This window comes from Apium graveolens, chromosome 5 (genome assembly GCF_009905375.1).
Source record: "Apium graveolens cultivar Ventura chromosome 5, ASM990537v1, whole genome shotgun sequence".
Classification (NCBI taxonomy): Eukaryota; Viridiplantae; Streptophyta; class Magnoliopsida; order Apiales; family Apiaceae; genus Apium; species Apium graveolens.
Window position 1 is genome coordinate 43,972,048 of NC_133651.1, and position 23,796 is coordinate 43,995,843.

A 23,796-nucleotide genomic window follows, 5' to 3' on the forward strand; every position below is an offset into this window, starting at 1 on the left:
CTCGTGTGGTACACTATGGCTCAGGCTGTCTGTGTGTACCACTAATCTTCTATAACATTGTATTAAAAGAGCCAGGGGCAAGAATTGTTGCTGCTCTTAAATTGGGAGAGACAAATATAAATATTTTAAATTATATATATAGAATGGCATAACTACAAATAATTTATTCAGAATTTCAAAGTTGATATATTAAATGTGTTAAGGACTCACCTAGAGTAATTGATGATGCTGTAAATGGCTTAATGTAGCCCTCAGTGAACCTTAACTACTTTCTGCTTTCATGACACTTCCCAAGCGCAAACCTACAAAAAGTATGGATTGAATATATTAAAGTATGCATAAAATCTATAGCAGCAACCTGAACATTTCTAAGAGTTACACTAGACATGTAAACAGCTTTTACATATCTTCTATAATGATCATTAAATTACAGGTTTTTTTAGAGGATTAATTAATTTTTCAAATGGACCGAATATATATTTTATTTTTAACATGTACTGATAATTTAACTAGATAGTAAACTGACAACATTTCTAGTAATATTCTTAGTCACCAAATATTAATAGAATTTTAAAAAAATACTTTATAAACTTGTTATTAAAATTACCTTTACTAGAATTCATACTTGGCGATCAATCCATAACCCTTCATCATGATCATTACGAACATAATTTGTATCTACATTATCTTCTCTAACTGCGGTAGGTAGACCAATTGAGAAAGGGGGATTCTCATCAAATTGATCATACTCATCCTCGTCTTCCACATTATCAATTCCAAGAATGCGTCGCTTACTTTCAAGAACAATTGACCATCTAGAATCAGCGGGGTCTTTAATGTAGAACACTTGTTTAACTTGTGTAGCGAATATAAACGGGTCATCTTCATGTCCAAATCGATTAAAATCTACCAAAGAGAAGCCCGACTCATCTACCCGAACGCCACGCTTGATATCGAACCATTTACATCGAAAGAGAGCAACTTTAAAATCCGTATAGTCAAGCTCCCAAATTTCATCAATCAGGCCATAGTATGACTTCTTTATATCTCGTGATATGATAGAATTGCCCCTATCAAATTCAGTCGAAGAAGCTTCTATTGACACTCCACTATTCTGCACAGTGCTCTTGTTGTCTTGACACTGTGTATAGAAAGTGTACCCATTAACTTGGTAAGATCTCACTGGCATGTCAGCCCATACGCTAACCATTTTAGCGTACTAGAAACGGTGGTATGACTTTCTGAATATTGAGACATTACTCGATCTTTAAACCATTTAACAAAAGATCGATTGTGTTCATTTTTAACCCACTTGCCACTCTTAGAAGGATGCATTTGTCGAATCTCAACTATGTGTTGTTGTAAGAAAGGGTGGACTTCTGTCATGTGTTGCAATACAAAAAGATGGGCTCTATCAAGCATTTAACCACTCGGACATATCATTTTATGTCCCAATGTACCCTGACCTTCAAGTCTTCCATCATACCGAGATCTTGGAATTTCGACTGGATCGGTAGATGCTAAATAATCAGTACAAAATTCAATAATCTCTTCAACTGAATACCCTTCAACTATGCTACCTTCAGGCAGACGTCGATTTCTCACGTATGCTTTTAAGATACACAAGAATCTCTCGAAAGGATACATTTGCCGCAAATATAACGGACCATAAATTTTAATCTCTCTCACAAGATGAACCACTAAATGCACCATTATGTCAAAAAATGAGTGTAGAAAAGACATTTCAAACTCACAAAGTGTAACAATTATATCTGCTTGCAAAGTATCCAATGTCATGGGATCAATCACCTTACTACATATAGCATTGAAGAAGAAACACAGTTTCGTGATGACCAATCACACATGCTTCGGTAATATGCCTCGAATTGCAACCGGTAATAGATGTTGCATTAACACGTGACAATCATGTGACTTCATTCCTACCAACTTCAAATCTTTCATTGAGACAATGTTTTTTGGGTTTGAGGAATATCCAGATGGAACTTTCACACTAGATAAACACTCACAAAAGCTGATTTTTTCTTTTCTAGACAGAGTATAACAAGCTGGAGGTAGATATGCACGCTTTCCTGATTGTTGTGGTGCTAATTCTACTCGTATACCCATCTCTTGCATGTCTAATCTGGCTTTCATTGCATCCTTTGACTTACCGGGTATATTCAACAATGTCCCGACAAGGCTTTCACATACATTTTTTTCAATATGCATGAAATCCAGACAGTGTCTAACTTGCAAGTGTTCCCAGTATGGAAGATCCCAAAATATAGATTTCTTCTTCCAAATACTATTTGGAGTTCGCTTTTTATACAACTTTCCAAGTACAACATCAATATCTTTAACACGTTCCAAAACCTCACTCCCCGTTAATGGTAAACGAGCCACTCGAGTCTCGACAGTCCCGCCAAAAGACTTTTTCCTCTTACGATACGGGTGATTAAGGGGAAGAAATGTACGATGACCCATATAAACATTCTTTTTACAATTGTTTAAACGAAGATCAATTGTAGCATCTTCACAAATCGGACACGCTTTAGCTCCTTTGATAGTGTATCCTGAAAGGTTTCCATAACCTGGAAAATCACTTATGGTGCAAAAAATCATGGCACGTACAGTGAAATCTGTTTGGCTAAATGCATCATATACCCTCTCACCTTCATCCCACAATAACTTTAGATCTTCAATAAGTGGCTGAAGATAAATATCGATATTATTTCCGGGTTCTTTAGGACCGGGGATTAGCAATGTCAATATGATGTACTTGCGCTTCATGCATAACCAAGGAGGCAAGTTATAAATTGTCAGAAGAACCGGCCAAGTGCTATGTTGAGAGCTTAAAGTGCGATACGGATTCATGCCATCCGCACAAAGCCCAAGTCGTAAATTTCTAACTTCTCTGCCAAATTTCGGGAACTTTCCATCAATGGTTCTCCATTGTGGAGAGTCACCAGGGTGTCTGAGCATCCCATCTGATTTTCTTCCTTCCTTATGCCACCTCATAAGCTTTGCGTCAGTGACATTTGCAAAAAGGCGTTTGAATCGCTCCACTACGGGTAAATATCGCAGCACCTTCGCAGGAGGCCTTTTTTTATCAACACTCAAAGAATAATTTCCCTCCCGCTTGTACCTAGATGCTCCGCACTTTGGACAAGTTTGTAGATGTTCATACTTATGGCGAAACAACACACAATCATTTATACAAGCATGAATCTTCTTTACATTCATACTCATGGGACACAATATCTTCTTCGCCTCATAGGTGGAAATAGGAAGCTCGTTATTCGGAGGGAGTATGTCAGCGAGAAGTTTTAGCATTTCTGTGAAACTCTTGTCACTCCACCCGTTCTTCACTTTAAGCTTGCATAATTTCAAGGTTGTTGATAACCTAGTAAACTGATCATTGCACCCTGGATAGAGGAGTTTTTTGGAACCATCAACCAAGCTCTCAAGAATTTTTGGTTGGTGCTTTAGAAAATCTTCAAGATCTTCGATCATCTCCTCGACCCTATCATTTTCCACGTCATCTTCTTTATTTTCAGGCGTACCATCTCCAAAACTTTCATCATTCCTTGTATATGTCTTCATTGTTCTAGAGTGTATTCCCTCTCCATGCCAAATCCACCTAGTATAATCATCCATGAAACCCCGTCGGAATAAATGATCACGCACTGTGTCAACAGTAGGAAACTTTTTTAAATTATAACAATCGTAACAAGGACACATGATCATGTCCCCTTTTGCATGTTTCTCCGCACATTCAATGAAGTGCTTGACGCCACTAATATACTCATGGGTCGCCCGTGATATTTTGTACATCCATGTACGACGATCCATTTTTTAATTCTATACAATAAATGATAGACAAGTCAGTAAAGACAAGTTGCAAAAATAAGGAACTAAAAACTACAAATCAAAGAAATAAACATATATATTACCAAAGACACATTGTAACTCAAAAAATATATTTGGTATATCTTTTAGTAATATTAACCTAAAAATAAACATTAAATTTAACTAACAATAAGTAGTTTACTAATCTTTAACTCAAATTCCACCTAAAATGAACAATGCCAATCCATATATCTACATATTTGTTAAGAATAGACTTTACTTTTTTTTCTTGTTTTCCAATTTACACATGAACTAGGACTATATATATATTAATCATCATCTAACTATTTACTCATTAATTTTTATCCACACTACACTATTTTTCAACTTGCAGGATGTTAATTCTCTACTTAAATAAATATGCAAAACAGAGGAGGTAGAAATCCATGCTGCCAGGTTGGGTCAAACTTATAGTACATCTTCAAAAAAAGAACAAAACTGTAAAACAAAAAATGTTCACTACCTGTATTCATTTTTTCATCAACAGTTTGTGCATAACTAACTATACTATATTAACTTTTATTTTCAACATGATACAATTATTAAAAGTAATCAAATAGAAGATACACAGTGAAGTAGAGATACAAACCAGAAGTAGAGATACAAACTCGTACACCATAGATGAAATCGGGGGTTAGGAGCCCACGACCCTAATCAAACCAACTGGACTACCGGAGTGGAGAAAAGTGAACCCAATTACTTCAATTACAACCAAATACACCAACTTGCTTCAATTGTCCAAACCAATCAGCAGTGAGAAAAAACAAATTCAACACTGGAATACTCGTTTAATCACTCGTATAAAAACGAAAGCGGAGGGGTGAATACCTGAGTAGAGTACCGGGGCACGTAAAGATGGGTATTTATCGGAGTGGAGCGGAGTGGAGTACTTCTCTTACTTTGAAATTGAACAGACACAGGATATCCTCACTATTTCACCCTCTTTATTCCTTTTTCATAATTTTTAAAATTTATTTTACTCTTCTTTTAATTATGTTTTTTGTTTGATTATTTTGAGATTAATCATTATTTTTTTCTTCATAAAAAAATTTTAAGTTTGAGTTACATAAAATTCTGTATATTAAGAAAGTCAATGTTTATATAAAAGTAATACTTGTATCAATTTTAATTGTATTAACTACCCAATCAAAAAACATTGTATTAAAAAAATATATTTTGTGAAGCAAAGTTAATATTAAAAATATAAATAATATAAATTGAAGATGTGTGACATAACATATATTTTTAATACAAAATATATAAATAATATTATATATTTCTGTGGAGATTCAGATATATATAATATTCCATGTCACACATCTTCAATTTATATTATTTCTGTGGCTGAGATCAATTTATTCAGAATATATAAATAATTTATATAATTAATTATATATTATATAATTATTCTGTGGAGATTATATTAATTCTGTGGAGATTATATAAATAATTTATATTAATTTATATATTTATTTATATAAATAATTATATATTATATAATTATTCTGTGTGGAGATTATATAAATAATTATATATTATATAATTATTCTGTGGAGATTATATTATATATTCACACATCTTCAATTTATTCAGAATATATAAATAATTATATATTATGTGGAGATTATATTAATTCTGTATACAAAGTTAATATTAAAAATATAAATAATTATTTATATATTTTGTATTCAAAATATATTCCATGTCACACATCTTCAATTTATATTATTTCTGTAAATACAATCTCCGGCTATTGACTAGCAACAACTAAACAATGCAAATGCTTGCAAAGAAACAAAAAAAATAGCATTTGGGACTTGGGATATAGAAAAGTTGAAAAAAATCATAGTCTTCTCAGCAAGCCACAACTAAACATATAGGAAACTAGAAAACACCGATGTTCCCACGCACGGGCAAAGAAGAGCCAAAGACCCAAGTCAGAGTCTTCTCAGCAAGCCAGTTCAAAAATACAATCTCCTGTTGTTTGCGAGCAACAACTAAACACAGATGCTTACGAAGAAGCACATGGCAGATGAAAGAGTACAAAACTTTCATAAAACCTAACTTGCTCCTAGACTGCCCCCGTTGTAGTTAACATCTCACTCAAAGAACTTATCATTCTCACACATCATTTTCTGCCCAAGTAGTTAACATCTCACTCAAAGAACTTATCATCCTCTCATCATAATCCTCTGCCCAAGTTTTTGGTGTGGTTTGGAGAACATGTCAGTTGGTAATCGATCGTGAAACAATGAGCAAGAGACTGCACAGGTCAAAGCAACAATCAACACACCAAAAACTTGGGCAGAAGATTATGATGAACTAAAGAAGCCACATAGTACATGGTTTTCAAAAAGCATAACAAACTCCAGATAATACCAAATGAAGCATGTATGCAGCGTGCCGCAACACAATGCCTAATAGTTACAAACTTCGGTTTAATATCTAGAATCATCTCTTCAATTCCATCCTCATCCGCTTTTCCTTACCCTCTATATGTATAACTTCATTTTATCTGCAATTAATATTCACCAAAGATACTTAATTAATGCAATCCTTTAGCAATATGCAATATTGCACAGTGCTGCTCCTACTATGCTCATTCTTTGCCTTCCTGCATGATGCTTCAGGTAGACTCGCATTACATGTTTCATCATTTCATGCATGCTTCTGGTTTATCCATTTCTCAGTAGACAATATCAAGAGCAGGTTTAGTGTAGCAGTACATTTCAATGTTTTAATATGCACTAGTTACACTTACACATTTTTAATATGATGCCTCTGTTTCTAATGCAGCTGCTCAGCAAGCAAGTGGACAACAACACGCAGAACTGAATAGAGCAGGTGTGTGCTATGGAACTTTTGCAGACAATCTACCATCCCCACAAGAAGTCGTGTCTCTTATCCAAAATCTCCAAGCTAATAGAATAAGACTTTATGGTCCGGATTTTAATGTTCTCCAAGCCCTAAAAAACACCAGTATTGAAGTCGTCCTTGGTGTTTCCAACTATCAACTTCAAAGCATCGCTTCCGGCCAAGACAAAGCCAACCAATGGATCCAAAACAACGTCCAGAACTTCCCAGACATCAACTTCAGGTATATTGTTGTTGGAAATGGTGTGCCTACACAAGACCAACACAGTATTGAGTATAGAGAGTTTCTGCTCACGGCCATGAAAAAAATTTAAAATGCGGTTTCCTCATGCGGTCTGCAAAACAAAATCAAAGTCTCCACAGCCCTTGATCATTCAGTTATTCTGAAACAAATTCACCCACCATCAAATGCCGAATTTGACGATAAATACTTTATTGGGGACATAATCCAATTGTTAAAGAACAATAACGCACCGTTTCTTGTAAACATTCACCCATATTATAGCTATGCATTCAACAAACCCGAAATTCCTCTAGAATTAAAGAAAGATAGCCAAACCTCAGGTGACATACGTCTCCGATATACATACTTCAGATCTCCCTCGGTTTTCGTTAAAGACGGTCAACTAGGATACAAAAATACGTTTGATGCAATGGTTGATGCGGTATACTCTGCACTGGAGAAGGCGGATGCTTCTTCATTGGATGTCGTCGTGTCGGAAACAGGATGGCCTACTGCTGGAGGACCTCAAGCTACAACATATAATGCAAGACTTTACAACAATAATTTAATTAGTGAAGTAAGAGCAAGAGGTCTCCAAATAGACCAAAGAAGCCTGTAGAAACTTATATATATAACTTGTTTGATGAAAATCAAAGGAGCAAAATGGAAAGGCACTGGGGGATATTTGAGGCAAATAAACAAGCCAAGTACCCCATCACTTTTGCTTCTTAGTTACAGTATATCAGAAGCCATATTGAATAAGGATTAATGTTTGTATCCAGCCTTCAATCAAGTTCATTGCTCTGTATGTTTAAAGTGTCCACTACTTTGTTAACCTGATTTATGTACTGTTTCGTGCCCAAACTAATCTATCTATATGGCAGATGAAAGAGTACAAAACTTTCATAAAACCTAACTTGCTCCTAGACTGCCCCCGTTGTAGTTAACATCTCACTCAAAGAACTTATCATTCTCACATCATCATTTTCTGCCCAAGTAGTTAACATCTCACTCAAAGAACTTATCATCCTTTCATCATAATCTTCTGCCCAAGTTTTTGGTGTGGTTCGGAGAATATGTCAGTTGGTAATCGATCGTGAAACAATGAGCAAGAGACTGCACAGGTCAAAGCAACAATCAACACACCAAAAACAAGTTCACCACGCCAGTCAAGTAGTAGCAACAAATACCGCAATATAGACACCAATCTTTGCACAAACAGGTCGACAACCAAGTATGCAACAAGAGTTGTGCTCCTGTAAAACTAAAAACTGAAGCAACGAGCAAGCTATCCAACTGCATTAATATAGAAAAATAGAACTTGTCATCAAAGTGTTAGAAATCTTGATTATAGATAACCGCCTAATAGCTCATCCAGCAGTAACACAATCAATCAGTCACCAAACCACCAATCCCAAGTCACAAGAGAGCGTTGATAGGTGTCAAAGCTCGATGAACTTTTAGAGTAATCCCACGTCCGCCACTCTGTTGAAATCGTCTTCCAAAATGATGAAAACACTAATCAAAATCTTATCATAACTCAAATTAAAAAAAATTATGAGATACATATGATAAATAGATAAATATGTGATTAAAAAATAATTATACAAAAATAAAAAAATTAAAAGAACACCTTCAGTATCGTGACATCCCTGGTCTAATTAATTTTGTACTCTAATACTTTTAGCGTCGGTTAAATTAAAGCCTGTAGCATAAAGCAGAAATTTATAGCGTCGGCAACTAGAAACCCGTAGCACAAAACATACTTTTTAGCGTCGGTTGTAAACGGCGACGCCATAAATACTTTTAAGCGACGGTTACCTACAGAAGCGACGCTATTAACACTTTTAGCGTCGGTTAAATTAATAACCGACACCAAATGCCGTGCAAATATACCTATTTGCGTCGTTCAATCTTGCAACCGATGCAGGAAGTACCTTTAGGCGTCGGTTCTTTAAAGAACCGACGCTAAAACTACGTTGCAGAAAGTACTTTTTGTACTAGTGCATTGAGACTGCAACGATTATTCATATCCGAGAAGACTGCCAAATGTATGACATGTCATCATGATAGAGCTGCAGTTGAGGGTCATTAAGTTATCCAACTGATGGAGATGAATGGAAACAATTTAATCATAGATTTCCTCGATTTGCAAAAGAAACACGGAAAATCCGAATAGGCCTTGCTAGTGATGGATTTGATCCTTTTCGAGATGCACATGCAAGGGAATATACAGTGTGGCCTGTGATTGTTGTTGTTTACAATCTTCCACCATCGATGTGCACAAAAGCTCCATACATGTTTATGCCTCTTCTCATTCCCGGGCCAAACGATCCGACAAAAGACTTTCATGTTTATCTTCGACCATTAATTGATGAATTGAAGAAGTTGTGGTGTACCGGGTGGAAACATATGATAGGGTATCACGTTCAAATTTTACTATGAAAGTAGCATTGATGTGGACAATAAATGATTTTCCAGCACTTGTTATGATTAATGGATGGTCGGCTAAGGGAATATTGGCATGTCTAGTATGTATGTGATTGGTAAAGGAGGAGAAACTCAAGCATGATGGTAAACCAACTTTCTATGGTACAACTTGTTATTTTTGGAAGAAGATGATCCACTAAGGAGAAGCACAAAGTTTGGATAATATGATCGATATTCAGTCACAACTCGACATTCAGGATCACGGGAAAAGATACTTTGTGAGCAGATATAGTTTCCTCCTCCAGGAAAAACTATTAGGCAAAAGACGAGGGATTATAGCGTGACACATAATTGGACACACTATTCTCCATTTTTTGAGCTACCATATTGGGAGACACTAAGTCTTCTTCACAATATTGATGTTATGCATACAGAGAAAAATGTCTTTGATAACATCACTAGTACAAACTGAACTTTTAGCGTCCAAATAACCCCTAAAGCGTCGGTTAAGTGGCGTAGCAAATGTGGGAGACGCTATAGGTATAGGCCTTTAGCATCGGTTAAGTAGGCGACGCTAAAGTCTTGACATTAGCGTCGGTTATTCAAACAGCCGACGCTAAAGGCTGCCCAACAGCGTCGGTTATTTAAAATGCCGACGCTATAGGCCTGCTTTTTCCACCAGCTATCAAACATTCATACAAAAATAATTAAGTTCAATTATTACCGGAAATTTGAACTAACCATGCCTGCTGATTCTTCTTCTGCGTCCCGCCGCTGCTTCGTGTAAATGAATTCAGGGTATAGTATAAAGGGCATGTGGTTTTTGTATTTGGTTGAGAGAGAAGTTATTTGTGGACCTGATTAATAGTCTTAAACGTGGTAGGCGAGGCCTAGTACTAAACTAATGTTTCTCTTCTGATAATTATATATTTATATTATTTTTTCCTTGACCAAAATAAATATACCTTATGCTTGGATCATTGAAATTATGTATAATATTTTAAAACAATTTTATTTATAATATAATTTTCATTTTAATTTAACATTATATTATATATATTTATATATGCTATTATATTTTGAATTATACATTAAAATATAATTTTACAATAATATAATATATACTACTTTGAAAATTATAATATAAAAATATAACTTTCATATTATAACATATATAATTAATTTAATTACATGTTCCCGGTGACAGTGAATTACAAGATTATATTATTGATAATAAATTTCTAAAACTTTAATTATATTTTATATCATATAATTTTAAAATTATATTATAAATATAATTATATATTTATATTTTAATTTCAAAATTATATCATATACAATATTTTTTTAATAAATCATCATATATGTAAATCTAAGCATCAACAATTTGTAATCAGTTTTATTTGTCTCATCAACAATGATACCTATGGTATATCATATATACAATCCAAAATTAACTAATTATTTTTATTGTATAATTATTTTATTATTATAGAGCCAAGCAACGCAGGCTTAAATACTAGTTATATATATAATCATATGTTACATGATAATTATAAAATTAAATAAATATAATATAATTTTAAAATCAATATAACACCTAAAGCGTCGGCATTCTATTCACCGACGCTACAAGTGAACCTATAGCGTCGGCATTCTCCCGACCGACGCTACAAGTGAACCTATAGTGTCGGCATTCTCCTGGCCGACGCTACAAGTGAACCTATAGCGTCGGCATTCTCCCGACCAACGCTACAAGTGATCCTATAGCATCGGCATTTTCTAGACCGACGCTACAAGTGAACCTTTAGCGTCGGCATTCTCTCGACCGATGCTACAATTGAACCTATTGAGTCGGCATTCTCTCGACCGACGCTACAAGTGAACTTATAGCGTCGGTGTTTTGCCCGACCGACACATAAAAGTATCTACAGCTTCGGTTTTGTCTTTAACCGACGCAAAAGGGGCGATGCGGAAAGTCATTTTTCTACTAGTGCATATTCTACACAATGCTTGGTGATAAGAAAAAAATCAAAGATAACTCAAATGCAAGAAATGATTGTAAGGAGTTAGGTGTACACCGTGAGTTGTGGATTCGAGATGATGGCACGACGCCACTTGCGCCATTTGTGCTTCGAAGAGAGCAAATTAATAAGCTATTAAATTGGATTAAAAGTTTGAATCTTCCAGATGGGTATGTCTCGAATATATCTGGGTGTGCAAATATGGAAAAATATGTATTCGCGGGATGAAATCACGTGATTGCCATATTTTCATGTAAAAGTTATTGCCCATTGTTTGTCGTGACTTGCTATCAAAGAATGTAGCTGATGTTTTTTTTGAGTTGTCTAACTTCTTTCAAGATTTATGCTCAGCAAATTTGAAATATACAGATTTGGAGAAGATGGAAAAGGATATAGTGAAGATAATGTCTAAGCTCGAAACCATCTATATTCTAGGTTTTTTTAATCCCATCGAGCATGTGCCTCTACATTTGGCTACTGAGTGTAAGCTGAGAGGCCCTCTAATCATCGATGGATGTATTTTATTGAAAGATACTTGCACGGCTTAAAATTGAAAGTTAAAAATAAAGCACGACCAAAAGGTTTAATAGAAGAGCGCTATATTGAGGAGGAAGTTGTACACTTTTGTGAGTTGTATTTTGAATCCAAAGCTCAAATAGTACATAATCGACTTCGTCGAAATGAGGTTCCTCGAAGGTTTCTTGATCCGAGTTTCGTGGAGGTTTATAGGTATCCTACACAACCTATACTACGTAATGGGCGTAAACTTTTGTGTAGTGCTGAACGAAGACTAGTGAAATACTATGTCCTTATCAATTCACTGGAGGTTGCACAGTACTTACGGTATTATATTATTTCTTATCTTTCTTTATTTAGATTTAACAAATTTAAATTTACTAAATTATAGTTTAATAAATTCTTAAATTATAGCGAGTTTCAAAGCTTGGTAGGTCGGCATCACCCGGATTTTAATGATGCACAAAAGGAAGGGAAGCAAAAAGAACTATTCGCGGGTTGGTTTGAAAGAGGGGTACCTTTATAAATATATAAATGTGTAAGTGTGTATTTTTGTGACATTATCTTATTACTCTTATACTTATCCATATGCCGTATTTATAAAATAATTTAGGTAAAAGATGAAACTGAACTTAAAAACGAATTTAAGGACCTAATAAGAGGGCCATCACATGAAGTGGAATCTTATAAAGGTTGCAAATGTAATGGTCATAAATTTGATTGCGGAAATCCTAGTGAACGTACTTCTCCCTTCCGGTGTACTTGTCATTGGTAAGAGATTAAAGAAGCTACTCAAAGAGAAATTATATTGATTTTGTATCATTTGTATTTAATTTTACCATGTTTGATTTATAGGAAGTTCTTACAAAGAATGTTTTGGAAATTATTACGGACGACTCCAAAAAGTACTTGACCTCTACTACTACAATGATCATCATGTTATCTTATTCAAATGTCATTGGTTTGATCATACAACACACGTCAAAGTGGATAGAAACTGAATTACTACGGTTGATATCAAATCAAAGTTGAATGTCGAAGATGTGTTCGTGTTAGCTAGTCAAGCTCATCAAATGTATTATGCACCAAGTATTACAAATGCAAAATTGTCATAGTACACAATTCTCACCACAAAAGTCGACAAGTTAATGAAATTTTTCCATCAACCGAAGAGGATATATTTGATGATGATGTTTTTCAAAATGATGTGTCAAATGCTTCATCATCACAAGTCGAAAGACTGGTTATTCGTGATACTTTAAATTTTTTTATTGATTTAAAAATTTTTGAAGATGACTACTCTATACATGAAGATATTGAAAAACAAAATGACCAAGACATGAGTGATGACAAACAAAATAAAAGTGATGACGATGACGACGACGATGATGATTAATATTTTTATTGCATTAAATTTGAAATTATATTAAATTTATGTATCACATTTTATTTGGGTTATGTTAATGTAATATTCAATTTGATCCTTTTTATATTGATTTTTTATGCAATTTATATAATGGGTCAGGGAGTTCATGTTTGAGGCAAAGAAAAGAGGCAGAAGCTACTGGAATTGGACAAATACACTAAATTAAAAATCACCGGTACGGGTCAAAATTATATTAATAAAAATGACTATAATCAGTCGATTTTAAAATTATTAGGTACATGTATACACCGACTCACATTTTTTTATTTCTTTTTACTATTATCTCTCTCCAATATCTCATTGTTCTCTCTCGGCTAAGCAACTGGACAATTACTAGGTAATTAACAAAAGATGGCGGGTCAAGTGTATCCCGCGAAAGTTGATGCCCCACCTCTCTGTACTCTCACGTTAGAATTAAACAGGTTAGCCTACTGATTTGAATATCAATTTTCGCTTTTTATATGACTATGAGAGTAAAGAGGTGAGATTAAAATCTTTCTTATCTCTCTTGAAATCTAATATTTAAGATTTGGGGATTAGAGTTTTTGAGATTATAGACTAAGGGTTTGAGTTTTTGAAATTAGGGTTTTGAGATTTGGGCATTAGACTTTTGAGATTTAGGATTGAGATTTCGAGATTGGGGTTTATAGGTTTGGGTATTAGGTTTTTCCTTAATTATATATTTTATATGTAAAACTTATTATGTGTTAATCATTGTTTATTTTTTTCCATATCTTTTTTATATTGTTGATATTCATGTATAGTTGGCTGTGTTGATGTGTTTATATTGCTGAATTGATGTATAGATTGGCTGTCTTTATCTCATCTCAGTGCCATCTGATAAGTATGCTTGGTAAGACTAAGCTCCTCCTTAAACTCCAATGTCAAATTTAGAAGCTGTGATGCTCATTTTGGATTTGCTCGAAGTTTGAGTTATTCTGGTTTTGTTGATTATGGTTCATGTTTGAATTCATTGATTGCATTTTTGTGTGTGTGAGGCTGTTAAGGAGAGTTGAACTGAGTTTAACTCAAAATTAAGACTTATACCCAATTTCATACTAGTAGTGGTAGTGGTATGTATATTTATTATTCATAACTCTACTTTCTTTGTTTCTTAATCAAATATGTTAATGTTGTAAAGAACATCATATTTTGTAGTAATATTTATTTTAAAATGGTGCCCACAACTTTATCATTTAATGTCTAAACTATTTAGACATGTTATGATGTTAGTATATTTCCTGTTAAAACAACATTTATGTAATCTCACAGGGTAACTGCACTTTTCCTGGTTTTAGGATAAGAAATATTGCTTTTTTTTACTAACTAATTTTTTTGTTGCAATGAATATTAGTTAAGGGATACATACATTTTGATCAAATGGTGACCAATAACATGTTTGATTCAGTTGTGATGTTTGGGTAGCATGTGTATATATAGAGAAACTGAAATGTATTATGTATGTGTCACTTTTATAATGTTTAGTTTATAAGCTCATTCACTCTCGTCTTAATAACTCTTGGACCGTTAAATAATTGATGCTTCTATGATTTTGTTGATCTCTCCCCCCCCCTCTCTCTCAGTTGAATATAATTTTTTGTGTCAAAAATTTGATGATCCTTTTTTCTCTGCATCTATATATTCCATCTAGAGCTGTTCACGAACCGAGCCGAGTCGAGTTTTGATCGAACCGAGCCGAGCTTTAATTTTTTTTCTGACGAGCCGAGCCGAGCCGAGCTTTCTTAACGAACAAAAACCTGTGTTCGAGCTCGAGCTCGTTAACGAATGAGCCGAACACGTGCTTTTATCGAACAAAATCGAGTCGAGTCGAACCGAGCCGAACACGAGCCGAACACGAGCTTTCTCCATCAAAACGAGCCGAGTCGAGCCAAGCCGAGCAGAGCCGAATCGAGCCGAGCTTAATTAAAAAATTCTGGTCAAAATACCGGTTGACTGTTAAAATAACAAACCAAATACTTTTATTTTTTTCTAAAAATTTTGTCATATCACTAAAAAATATTGATCTTAACATCCATACGGTTGGATCATTCATAAATATTTTTTAAAAAATCGAAACATTAATACGATACTAAACACTAATTACAAGTACAAGTCAAAACACCGGTTGACTGTTAAAATAACAAATCAAATACATTTATTTTTTTCTAAAACTTTTGTCATGTCACTAAAATATATAGATCTTAACATCCGTACGGTTGGATCATCTATAAATATTTTTAAAAAAATCAAAACATGAATACGAGACTAAACACTAGTTACAAGTATTGTTCAAACAAGAGGTTGATTGTCAAACTAACAAACAAAATAAATTTATTTTTTTCTAAAATTTTTATCATGTCACTAAAATATATAAATATTAACATCTGTACGGTTGGATCATCTATAAATATTTTTAAAAAAATTAAAACATTAATACGAGACTAAACAATAGTTACAAGTAATGGTTAAAACACCGGTTGACTGTTAAAAGAACAAACCAAATACATTTATTTTTTTCTAAAACTTTTGTCATGTCACTAAAATATTTAGATCTTAACATCCGTACGGTTGGATCATTCATAAATATTTTTAAAAAAATTGAAACATTAATATGAGACTAAACACTAGTTCTAACAATTGTTCAAACAATTGGTTGATTGTCAAAATAATAAACAAAATAAATTTATTTTTTTCTAAATTTTTTATCAAGTCACTAAAATATATAGATATTAACATCTGTACGGTTGGATCATTCAAAAATATCTTTTAAAAATTGAAACATTAATATGAGACTAAACACTAGTTACAAGTAAAGGTCAAAACACCTGTTGACTGTGAAAATAACAAATCAAATACATTTATTTTTTCTAAAAATTTTGTCATATTACTAAAATATATAGATATTAACATCCGTACGGTTGGATCAATCATAAATATTTTTTAAAAAATCAAAACATTAATATGGGAGAAGTACCAGTCAAACTACTAGTTAACCGTTAAAATAGCAAACCAAATATATTTATTTTTTCTAAATTTTTATTATATTACTTAATTATATAGATCTTGACATCCGTACGGTTGGATCAATTATAAATAATTTCAAAAAATTGAAACACCGATCAGAAAATAAATACTAGTTACAAGTAATAGTCAAATCACTTGTTAATTATTAAAATATCAAATTAAAAAATTAATTTTTAATATCTGAATTTTTTCAAATTACTAAAATATATATTTTGACATTCGTATAGTTCAATAATTTAAAAATATTTATAAAAAATCTGAATAAAATTCATAATAATTAAATATATAAAAAATATTTTTTTTTATTTTTTTTCGAGCCGAACCGAGCCGAGCCGAGTTCAAACCGAACATGCCAAAAGCTCGGCTCGAGCTCATTTTCTTAACGAACACATTTTTGTGTTCGAGCTCGAGCTCAAGCCCTTAACGAACCTAGCCGAACCGAGCCCTTAACGAGCCGAGCTCGAGCTTGTTCGCGAGTGGCTCGGTTCGCGAACAGCTCTAATTCCATCCTTATATGTCGTCAAACGTGGGCCTAGCTTATTGGTGGATGTCAACTGATTTTACTTTCCTTTGCCTTTTTTACTCGCCTCATGTGTTTATGTATTTATGTATAGATTGGTTGTGTTTATGTTTATTAAGATGTGTTTATGTGTTTATGTATAGATTGGCTGTGTTTATGTTTATTAAGATGTGTTTATGTGTTTATCTATAGATTGACGTTATTTATTAGTGTTCGAATTTGTTTCTCATTTTAGAAAGACAAGTCGTTTCTCATTTTAGAAAGACAAGTCGTCATATATATCAGAACTTACTGGGCCTTAACAATAAAGATATGTAGAGATTTTTAATGTTAATATGTAGACATTTATCGAATAAGCGTCCTATCCAGTAGACTATCGCCTTATGTTGAGCTATAGAACTTTTAAAGCGTAGCTAATGTGTTCAAGGACATTTACTTTTTTTCTTATTGTTATATTTTAGTTATTTTTCTCCATTATTTGGTTTGTGATTTACTATGATAAAGTTTTGATATCTACTAACAAAAGGAAAAATCGTACTCCATTTTTCCTATATTTAATTTAACTTGAGAATAAAGTTACTGAGATTACCTCAAGGAACTGTTAATCTTGATTAGAAGTGTAGTGCATAAAATTTATAGGTTTTGCCATTGTAAAAAGGTTAGTGTAATCAAGGTGCACATTTTCAAATTTGAAAATGTATTTTTGTACTGTCTATAAGGGAAGGATAAATGATCAGAATCCTTTTTGGTACCTTCAATTTTCTCTAGTTTCATTGGATCTTTAGAATAAATGAAGCTACTGTTTGATATTGAGGTGCCCCTGGAATAGAGGAATCACAAAACTCTAACCTGACCTTATGTTTTAAGTTGTAATCTGACAGTCCTAGTTTATCTACTGCTTATCTTTTGACTACCATTCATGATTTTTTTTGATTCGACCTAACTGCTTTATTGTTTGCTTGTCAATAAAGGCGTACAACTTAATAACAAGATTTTAAATCCTTTGTTTTAATTTTACTTGTTCTAATTTTTTATATTCATATTCCAGTTTGTCTACAAGATTTAGTTTATGGTACTCGCACTTTCATTTTGTTACTTGTTCAACCAGGCTCAAGCGCGAGAAAATACTAAAATAAGAGTAAGTATATTGAGAAATATTTACATATTTTGTTTGACATAAAACTTGGTTTATACCAATTTGACATAAAACTTGGTTTATTTTTGTAACAGATTGGGAGTCAAATTTGGTTGTTGATTGTATTTTTGGTTCTGATGGCATTGGGTGGCGCCAGTACTAGCAGTGGCAGAAGGGGAAGGGGAGGGGCAGGGGAAGAAGTGATGGAGGAGACAGGGGATGGGAAGGAGCTATGGGAAGAGGTGATGGAGATGATGTCGTGGATATTAAAAATGGTGACAGAGTTAATGATGAGGAGGAGGAAATAACAATTATTTTTGAACGTCTTAGCGGAGAGCTTCACAAGGCGATTTTCATAGGAGACCGATAAACGGGGTTAAACTTGGGACTGTTCACTTTGTCGACGGATGTTAATATAACTTGATATTTATTTTGTTAGAATTGCTATAGTATTATTTTTTTAATCTTTTTCTTTGTCAGAACTTGAATGTTTGTGTATCTAAAATATTACAGTATCAAAGAGGCTCATTGTAAAAAGACTCTATTGGCTATAGTTCGAAGTCTTTGGGACAGAGATACCAGAAATACAAGTGGAAAAACGAGAGAAGCATTTCTGGAAAGTTGCACAATTGATTAAAGGGTATTAAAGTACTTATGAGTTGGTTCATATTTACCATTTGAATTTATGCTAAGAATTGTATGTATTTTGTTTGGCAGGTTTATTACAACTATGAATGTACAGATGAAGAAAGAGACAGATATGTTAAAGCTTATATTCAAAATAACTGGAAGCAACTTCTTAGCAAGGAGAAGAGTCGAGCAGATGAGAGAGTGAAACTAGCCATAGGTCGAGGCTACACTCATGCAACCAGACTTATGGTAAAGTCATATTATTTTAACGAGGGTGCATGGGAAAGCATCACTAAGCATTGAGAGACGGAAAAATTTAAGAAGGCTTCAGATATACGGAGACAAAATTGGGCCAAGCTGGACTTCAATTACAAAAGTGGGGCTGTTCCTTTTTGTGTGAGATGATGGGTAAATTCTTATCCCTTCTGTTATGAATTTATAGCTGTGAAATTTATACATGTGTTCTTGTATGTTTTATTGATATGTTCTGTTCAGAGGTGATTTGGAGATATTGTTGAATTGTCCATCGAACCCCTAGCTTATCCCACTTTCTACATGATCAATTTTATTATATAAGATTTTGTGAAAATTTGCTCAATAAATCGAGTCAATAATATATGCCTAGAATATAATTCGCAAATCACTGAGGGAGATAGGCATGAAAACGTGCTTGTCTCTTTAAAAGTTTAAAAATAAAATAAAAATTAGGAGATGTATTTCTTAAATTCCTAGAATTTAATTTGCAAATCACCGAGGGAGCTGCTTAGAATTTGAGGTATACATGTGTGTTTGTAGCTAATTTAATTGGCATTGTACTTGGTTTTACAGTTGAACATTGTTAAGTTTGCATCGTTTAGGATAATTCTTCATAATAGTAGGTACGTATTAGCTAAGGACAAAATCTGAAAAAGATGTGTTGTGTACAAAGTAGCAATTATATAATATTGGCTTTTGTATTTACACAATTTGAAGTTAATGATGGTATTAATAATATTTTAGAATCATGTTTGATGTATGTTGGGTATTTATACCAAGTAGTTTTGAGTATATCTTTTTGAGAAGTTTAAATTTCTCTAGGAAAATGTATCAAGCTATCAATTTTAGCCTTCTCGATTGAACTGAGTATTATGATTATTGAAATCAATTCCACATGACAATGTAGTACTATTAATTGCTCTGCTAATAAATATGGATTTCTACAAAAAGGATCTTAACCGTGCTTGTGGTAGAGTTACAATCTTTGTGATTCCTATGAATGACCTCCTCCTATTGATCCCTTCGTGGGTAGTGGTTGCGGAGCAAGGAATTGATAACATTTTTTTTTTCGTATTAATATTATGTTGATAATTTAAGATTAAAGATAACTGTTATTTGGCTAAATTAAATCCAACTTTTATTTGTTATGAAATTCAATTATGTTGGATGAATACATTATTAGGTGTATTCTTATCTAGGACTAGGTGAGAGAATTTTTAAGATATTTGTTAATTTTTTTATAAGCATTGCGATGTAAATCTGCTTAGATATCTTACCATGTAGATCCTTTTCTTCTTGTTGGTATATGTGTACTTGCAGTCCTCTTTAATTTCACTATATTAACATGTTTATGTGCATCACTGTACAATGCAATTTCTCCTCTAGGCTAGCCGGCAAAGTAGCACATCGGAGATGGTTATTGTTATTTTTCCTTCGTTTGACATATAAATTGTTGTAAGAAATAATCATTATAACTAACAGCAGCAAATAGTACAAAAGTGGATTGAATTCATATGAATGCCGTGTCTTTCATGAGAGGATTATTAGTGTTACTACAGCTAGATTGTTAGTGTTTCCGTAAGAAAAAAATTCCACTCGTTAGGTCTTAAATCATTATTATAGCATGCCTCCACTCGTTAATTATTTTCTTATTTTCTTATTGATTCTATTCTGGACATAAAAACCTTATTAATTAACTTAAAAATCTGATATTCCTAATTATTTTGTACTAAGTAGTTAACATTGTGACCACAGGTCATTGCTTCTCTGCAGCTGTACGGTTCTTTTTTGATACAAACACCCTTTCTTCTGGAATTAACTCCACGTTTATTTCTCTAATCCCTAAGGTGGTCACTCCAAGTAAAATGCAGGATTTCAGACCCATCTCCCTTTGCACCATAATGTTTAAATGCATTTCAAAAATTATTGCATCTCGGCTGAAAAAGGTGAATCCCTCCATTGTTAATGTGGCTCAATCTGCATTCATACCAGGGTGATCCATATCTGACAATATTTTGTTAGCCCAGGAACTTTTTCTGGGTTATTGCAGGGAATCAGGGGCACCGCGGTGTGCTCTCAAAATAGATTTACATAAGGCTTTTGATACCCTTAGATGGGAATTTATCCTGACAATACATCATAAAATCAAGGTTCCTCCGGTTATGGTTTGTTGAATTAAAAGTTGTGTGTGCACGCCTAGATTCTCTGTGAAGCTTAATGGAGTTGTTCATGGCTATTACAAAGGTGCGGTGGGAATTAGACAAGGAGACCCTATGTCCCCTTATCTTTTTTCCATTTGCATGAATATTCTCTCGTGTTTACTATCCCAGGTTCCGACAGGGTTTAAATTTCACTGGAGATGTAAGGAGCTAGGCATTTCTCATCTGTTCTTTACAGATGATGTCCTATTCTTTGCTCATGGATCCAAGGATTCTGTTTTGCACATTATGAATAATCTGCCTACTTTCTCGACTTGGAGTGGCTTGCATCCTAGTGTTCATAAGAGTACTAGTTTTCTCAGCAACTGTGATTCAGAGTTCTGTTCTTGGTTTGATGAAACCTTCTCCTAATTACCCAGGGGAACTCTTGCTGTTCGTTTCTTGGGAGTCCCTCTAATTTCTTCTCAACTTTGCATAAATGATTGTTTGCCTCTTATAGACAGGATTACAGTGAAGCTTTACTAATGGGCTAATTTGCTTGTGTCTTTAGCAGGGAGGACTTTGCTTATCAAGTCAATAATTCATGCAATCCAGTCCTTTTGGAGCAATCATTTTCTGCTCCCTTCCGCTGTGCACCAGAATATTCAGTCCTTACTAACGCGGTTTCTTTGGAAAGGCAATATTAATCATAAGGGAGGTGCGAAAGTGGCGTGGGGTTCTGTTTGTCTCCCTAAAGAGGAAGGTGGCCTGGGATTCAAAGATATGGTACAGTGGAACCGAGCTCAAATTCTGCACCATCTTATCAAGGTTGTCACCAATTCAAGCACTCTCTGGGCAACTTGGGTCAATCGTACGGTGCTGAAACATAAGCATTTCTGGACTTTGGATTTACCTACGGATTGCTCGTGGATATGGAAAAAAGTTTTAAGATTGCGGAGTGTCTCTCTACAGTTATATCTTATCACATTGTTGATGGAACTATGATCTCTCTTTGGTTCGAGCCATGGTGGAATCACTGGTGTCTGGCTAGTTCCTTGACTTCTCCTATTATTGGCCAATGCCTGCTCCCAGCTAATGCTTCTGTTGGGGCTGTAATATCTTCAGGTTCATGGGATTTGCCTAGTCCAAACCCGAGAATTCACCATCGGGACCCTTTATTGGATTCCTGGTTGGAGGGCCACCACTTATCTCAGATTCATTGACAACGCAGAGATCATATGCTTTGGGATGGTATTTCTTGCAGCAAGATTAAAACTTGGCATATATGGAACTCCATCCGCAACACGGGAGCTAGTGTCCCTTGGTACAAAGTAGTTTGGCACAAGCTTCGCATACAAAGGTATGCCCATCATCTTAGCACTTTATCCAGGCTACACAGATTTGGGTTATCTTCAACTCAACAGTGCTTTCTGTGCATTCTTGGGAGGGAAACAACTAGCCATCTCTTTCTTCATTATTCTTACAGCAGATGGGTTTTGACTAGATTGTTTTTGGTGATCGGGCTCTCAATCCCGAATGGAACTTGGGTGCAATTTTTGATCAGTCTTGTGGAGTTGGAAAACAAAGTAAAGGGAATTATGTCCCTATGTTTTGCTCGAGTGTTCTGTTACGGAATGCTAGAGCGCACGGGAAGGGTGTGTTTGGTATAGCTAAAATTCTCAAAGGCATCGTCTTGGATATAAAGGCCAGATTGTTTTCTTCAACTTGGTTTCATTCTGTTGTATGTAATAGACCAGAGCTTGATATTTCTGCTTTCAGCCTCTTGTAGTTCTTTTGTGCTTTCTATATCCAATCTTCTCCTTGAGATTGGTTATAGATAGTCTTTCTATGGCCTGTCATAGATCTTAGGGTTGATCCCTTGTATTTTGTGTTTTCTTTTATATATTCAAATTTAGCAAAAAAAATATTGTAACCAGCTGCTCTAAGTAAGAGAACATGATTTCTATTGTCCAGATTTTTAACATTAAATGCTTAAATGCTTTTTCCTAGTTATGCACTTGATAATTAAATCCAGGTCTGCACTTAAATGCTTTTTCCTGTATTTGACATTAGAATTATTTATAAAATTTTGTTGTATGTTAATTGTTTCTCAGTTTCTTTTGATTTCTATTGTCTATTCTATAACTTGAAACCTATAGTAGAATTTTATTTTCCTAAACTTGAATGTTCAAGGGTACCTAAAACTAATTTCAGAATGTGAACTATATTTCTATCTTACTTACATCGTTAATTTACAAAAGAGAAGTTATAAAAACATCTTGATAATCACAGTAAAAAGGAACTGTTAGTTAGTTACATACACAGATGTTTACTATGCTAAAGTTGATGTTCTGATACTTATACTGTAAAAAGAACTCTTAAATACATAGAATTTAAAACCTAGGTTTCTCTATCAGGTACTGCATGAATTTTGCATAGTTTACAGAGATATATAGTTTAAATCAAGAATTAAACTAAATTTTGATTTTGGAAATAGTGTTTTTTTACTAAATTGCAACTGGTATTGTTAGAAACCAACCAACTATGTATTTATCACCTATGAAATCAGCATCTTAGGAGAGTTCCAGTCTTCCATTTTGTAGTAGACAAACACTCAAATTGTACTTTGTTGGGAGGCGCAGAAATAAACAGCGTATGCAGCTATGCTAAACTCTAATACATTGCACTTTAA

The 23,796-nt window shown here is 34.0% G+C and overlaps 2 protein-coding genes and 1 long non-coding RNA gene across 7 annotated transcripts; 2 read left to right on the forward strand and 1 right to left on the reverse strand.

Moving 5' to 3' along the window:
* Window positions 1–1,857: 1,857 nt before the first annotated feature.
* On the reverse strand, window positions 1,858–3,852 carry LOC141660020 (uncharacterized). Its single transcript, XM_074466976.1, has one exon. It carries the CDS (start codon window positions 3,850–3,852, stop codon window positions 1,858–1,860), a length of 1,995 nt encoding a protein of 664 aa, XP_074323077.1.
* A 912-nt stretch (window positions 3,853–4,764) lies between these two features.
* LOC141660021 (glucan endo-1,3-beta-glucosidase-like) lies at window positions 4,765–7,625 on the forward strand. Its single transcript, XM_074466977.1, has 3 exons — window positions 4,765–4,768; window positions 6,706–7,006; window positions 7,289–7,625. Exons 1-3 carry the CDS (start codon window positions 4,765–4,767, stop codon window positions 7,623–7,625), a joined length of 642 nt encoding a protein of 213 aa, XP_074323078.1.
* A 6,064-nt stretch (window positions 7,626–13,689) lies between these two features.
* Window positions 13,690–23,113, forward strand: LOC141723925 (uncharacterized). Of its 5 annotated transcripts, none has more exons than XR_012576397.1 (7): window positions 13,690–13,824; window positions 14,209–14,255; window positions 17,995–18,084; window positions 18,177–18,721; window positions 18,799–19,119; window positions 20,722–20,912; window positions 20,989–23,113. It is a non-coding gene; the product is annotated as an uncharacterized LOC141723925 (long non-coding RNA). The 5 variants fall into 5 exon arrangements; XR_012576399.1 differs by lacking the exon at window positions 14,209–14,255 and having other exon boundaries at window positions 20,989–21,557; window positions 21,676–23,113; XR_012576400.1 differs by lacking the exon at window positions 14,209–14,255 and having other exon boundaries at window positions 20,989–21,557; window positions 21,679–23,113.
* The last annotated feature ends 683 nt before the right edge of the window (window positions 23,114–23,796 follow it).

What these genes read in the sequence shown, in the direction of transcription:
- LOC141660020 (XM_074466976.1), bottom strand. Translation starts at nt 3,852, where the DNA reads ATGGATCGTCGTACATGGATGTACAAAATATCACGGGCGACCCATGAG.
- LOC141660021 (XM_074466977.1), top strand. An exon ending in TTCCCAGACATCAACTTCAG is followed by an intron (nt 7,007 to 7,288) that starts GTATATTGTTGT and finishes CCCATATTATAG; the next exon opens with CTATGCATTCAACAAACCCG.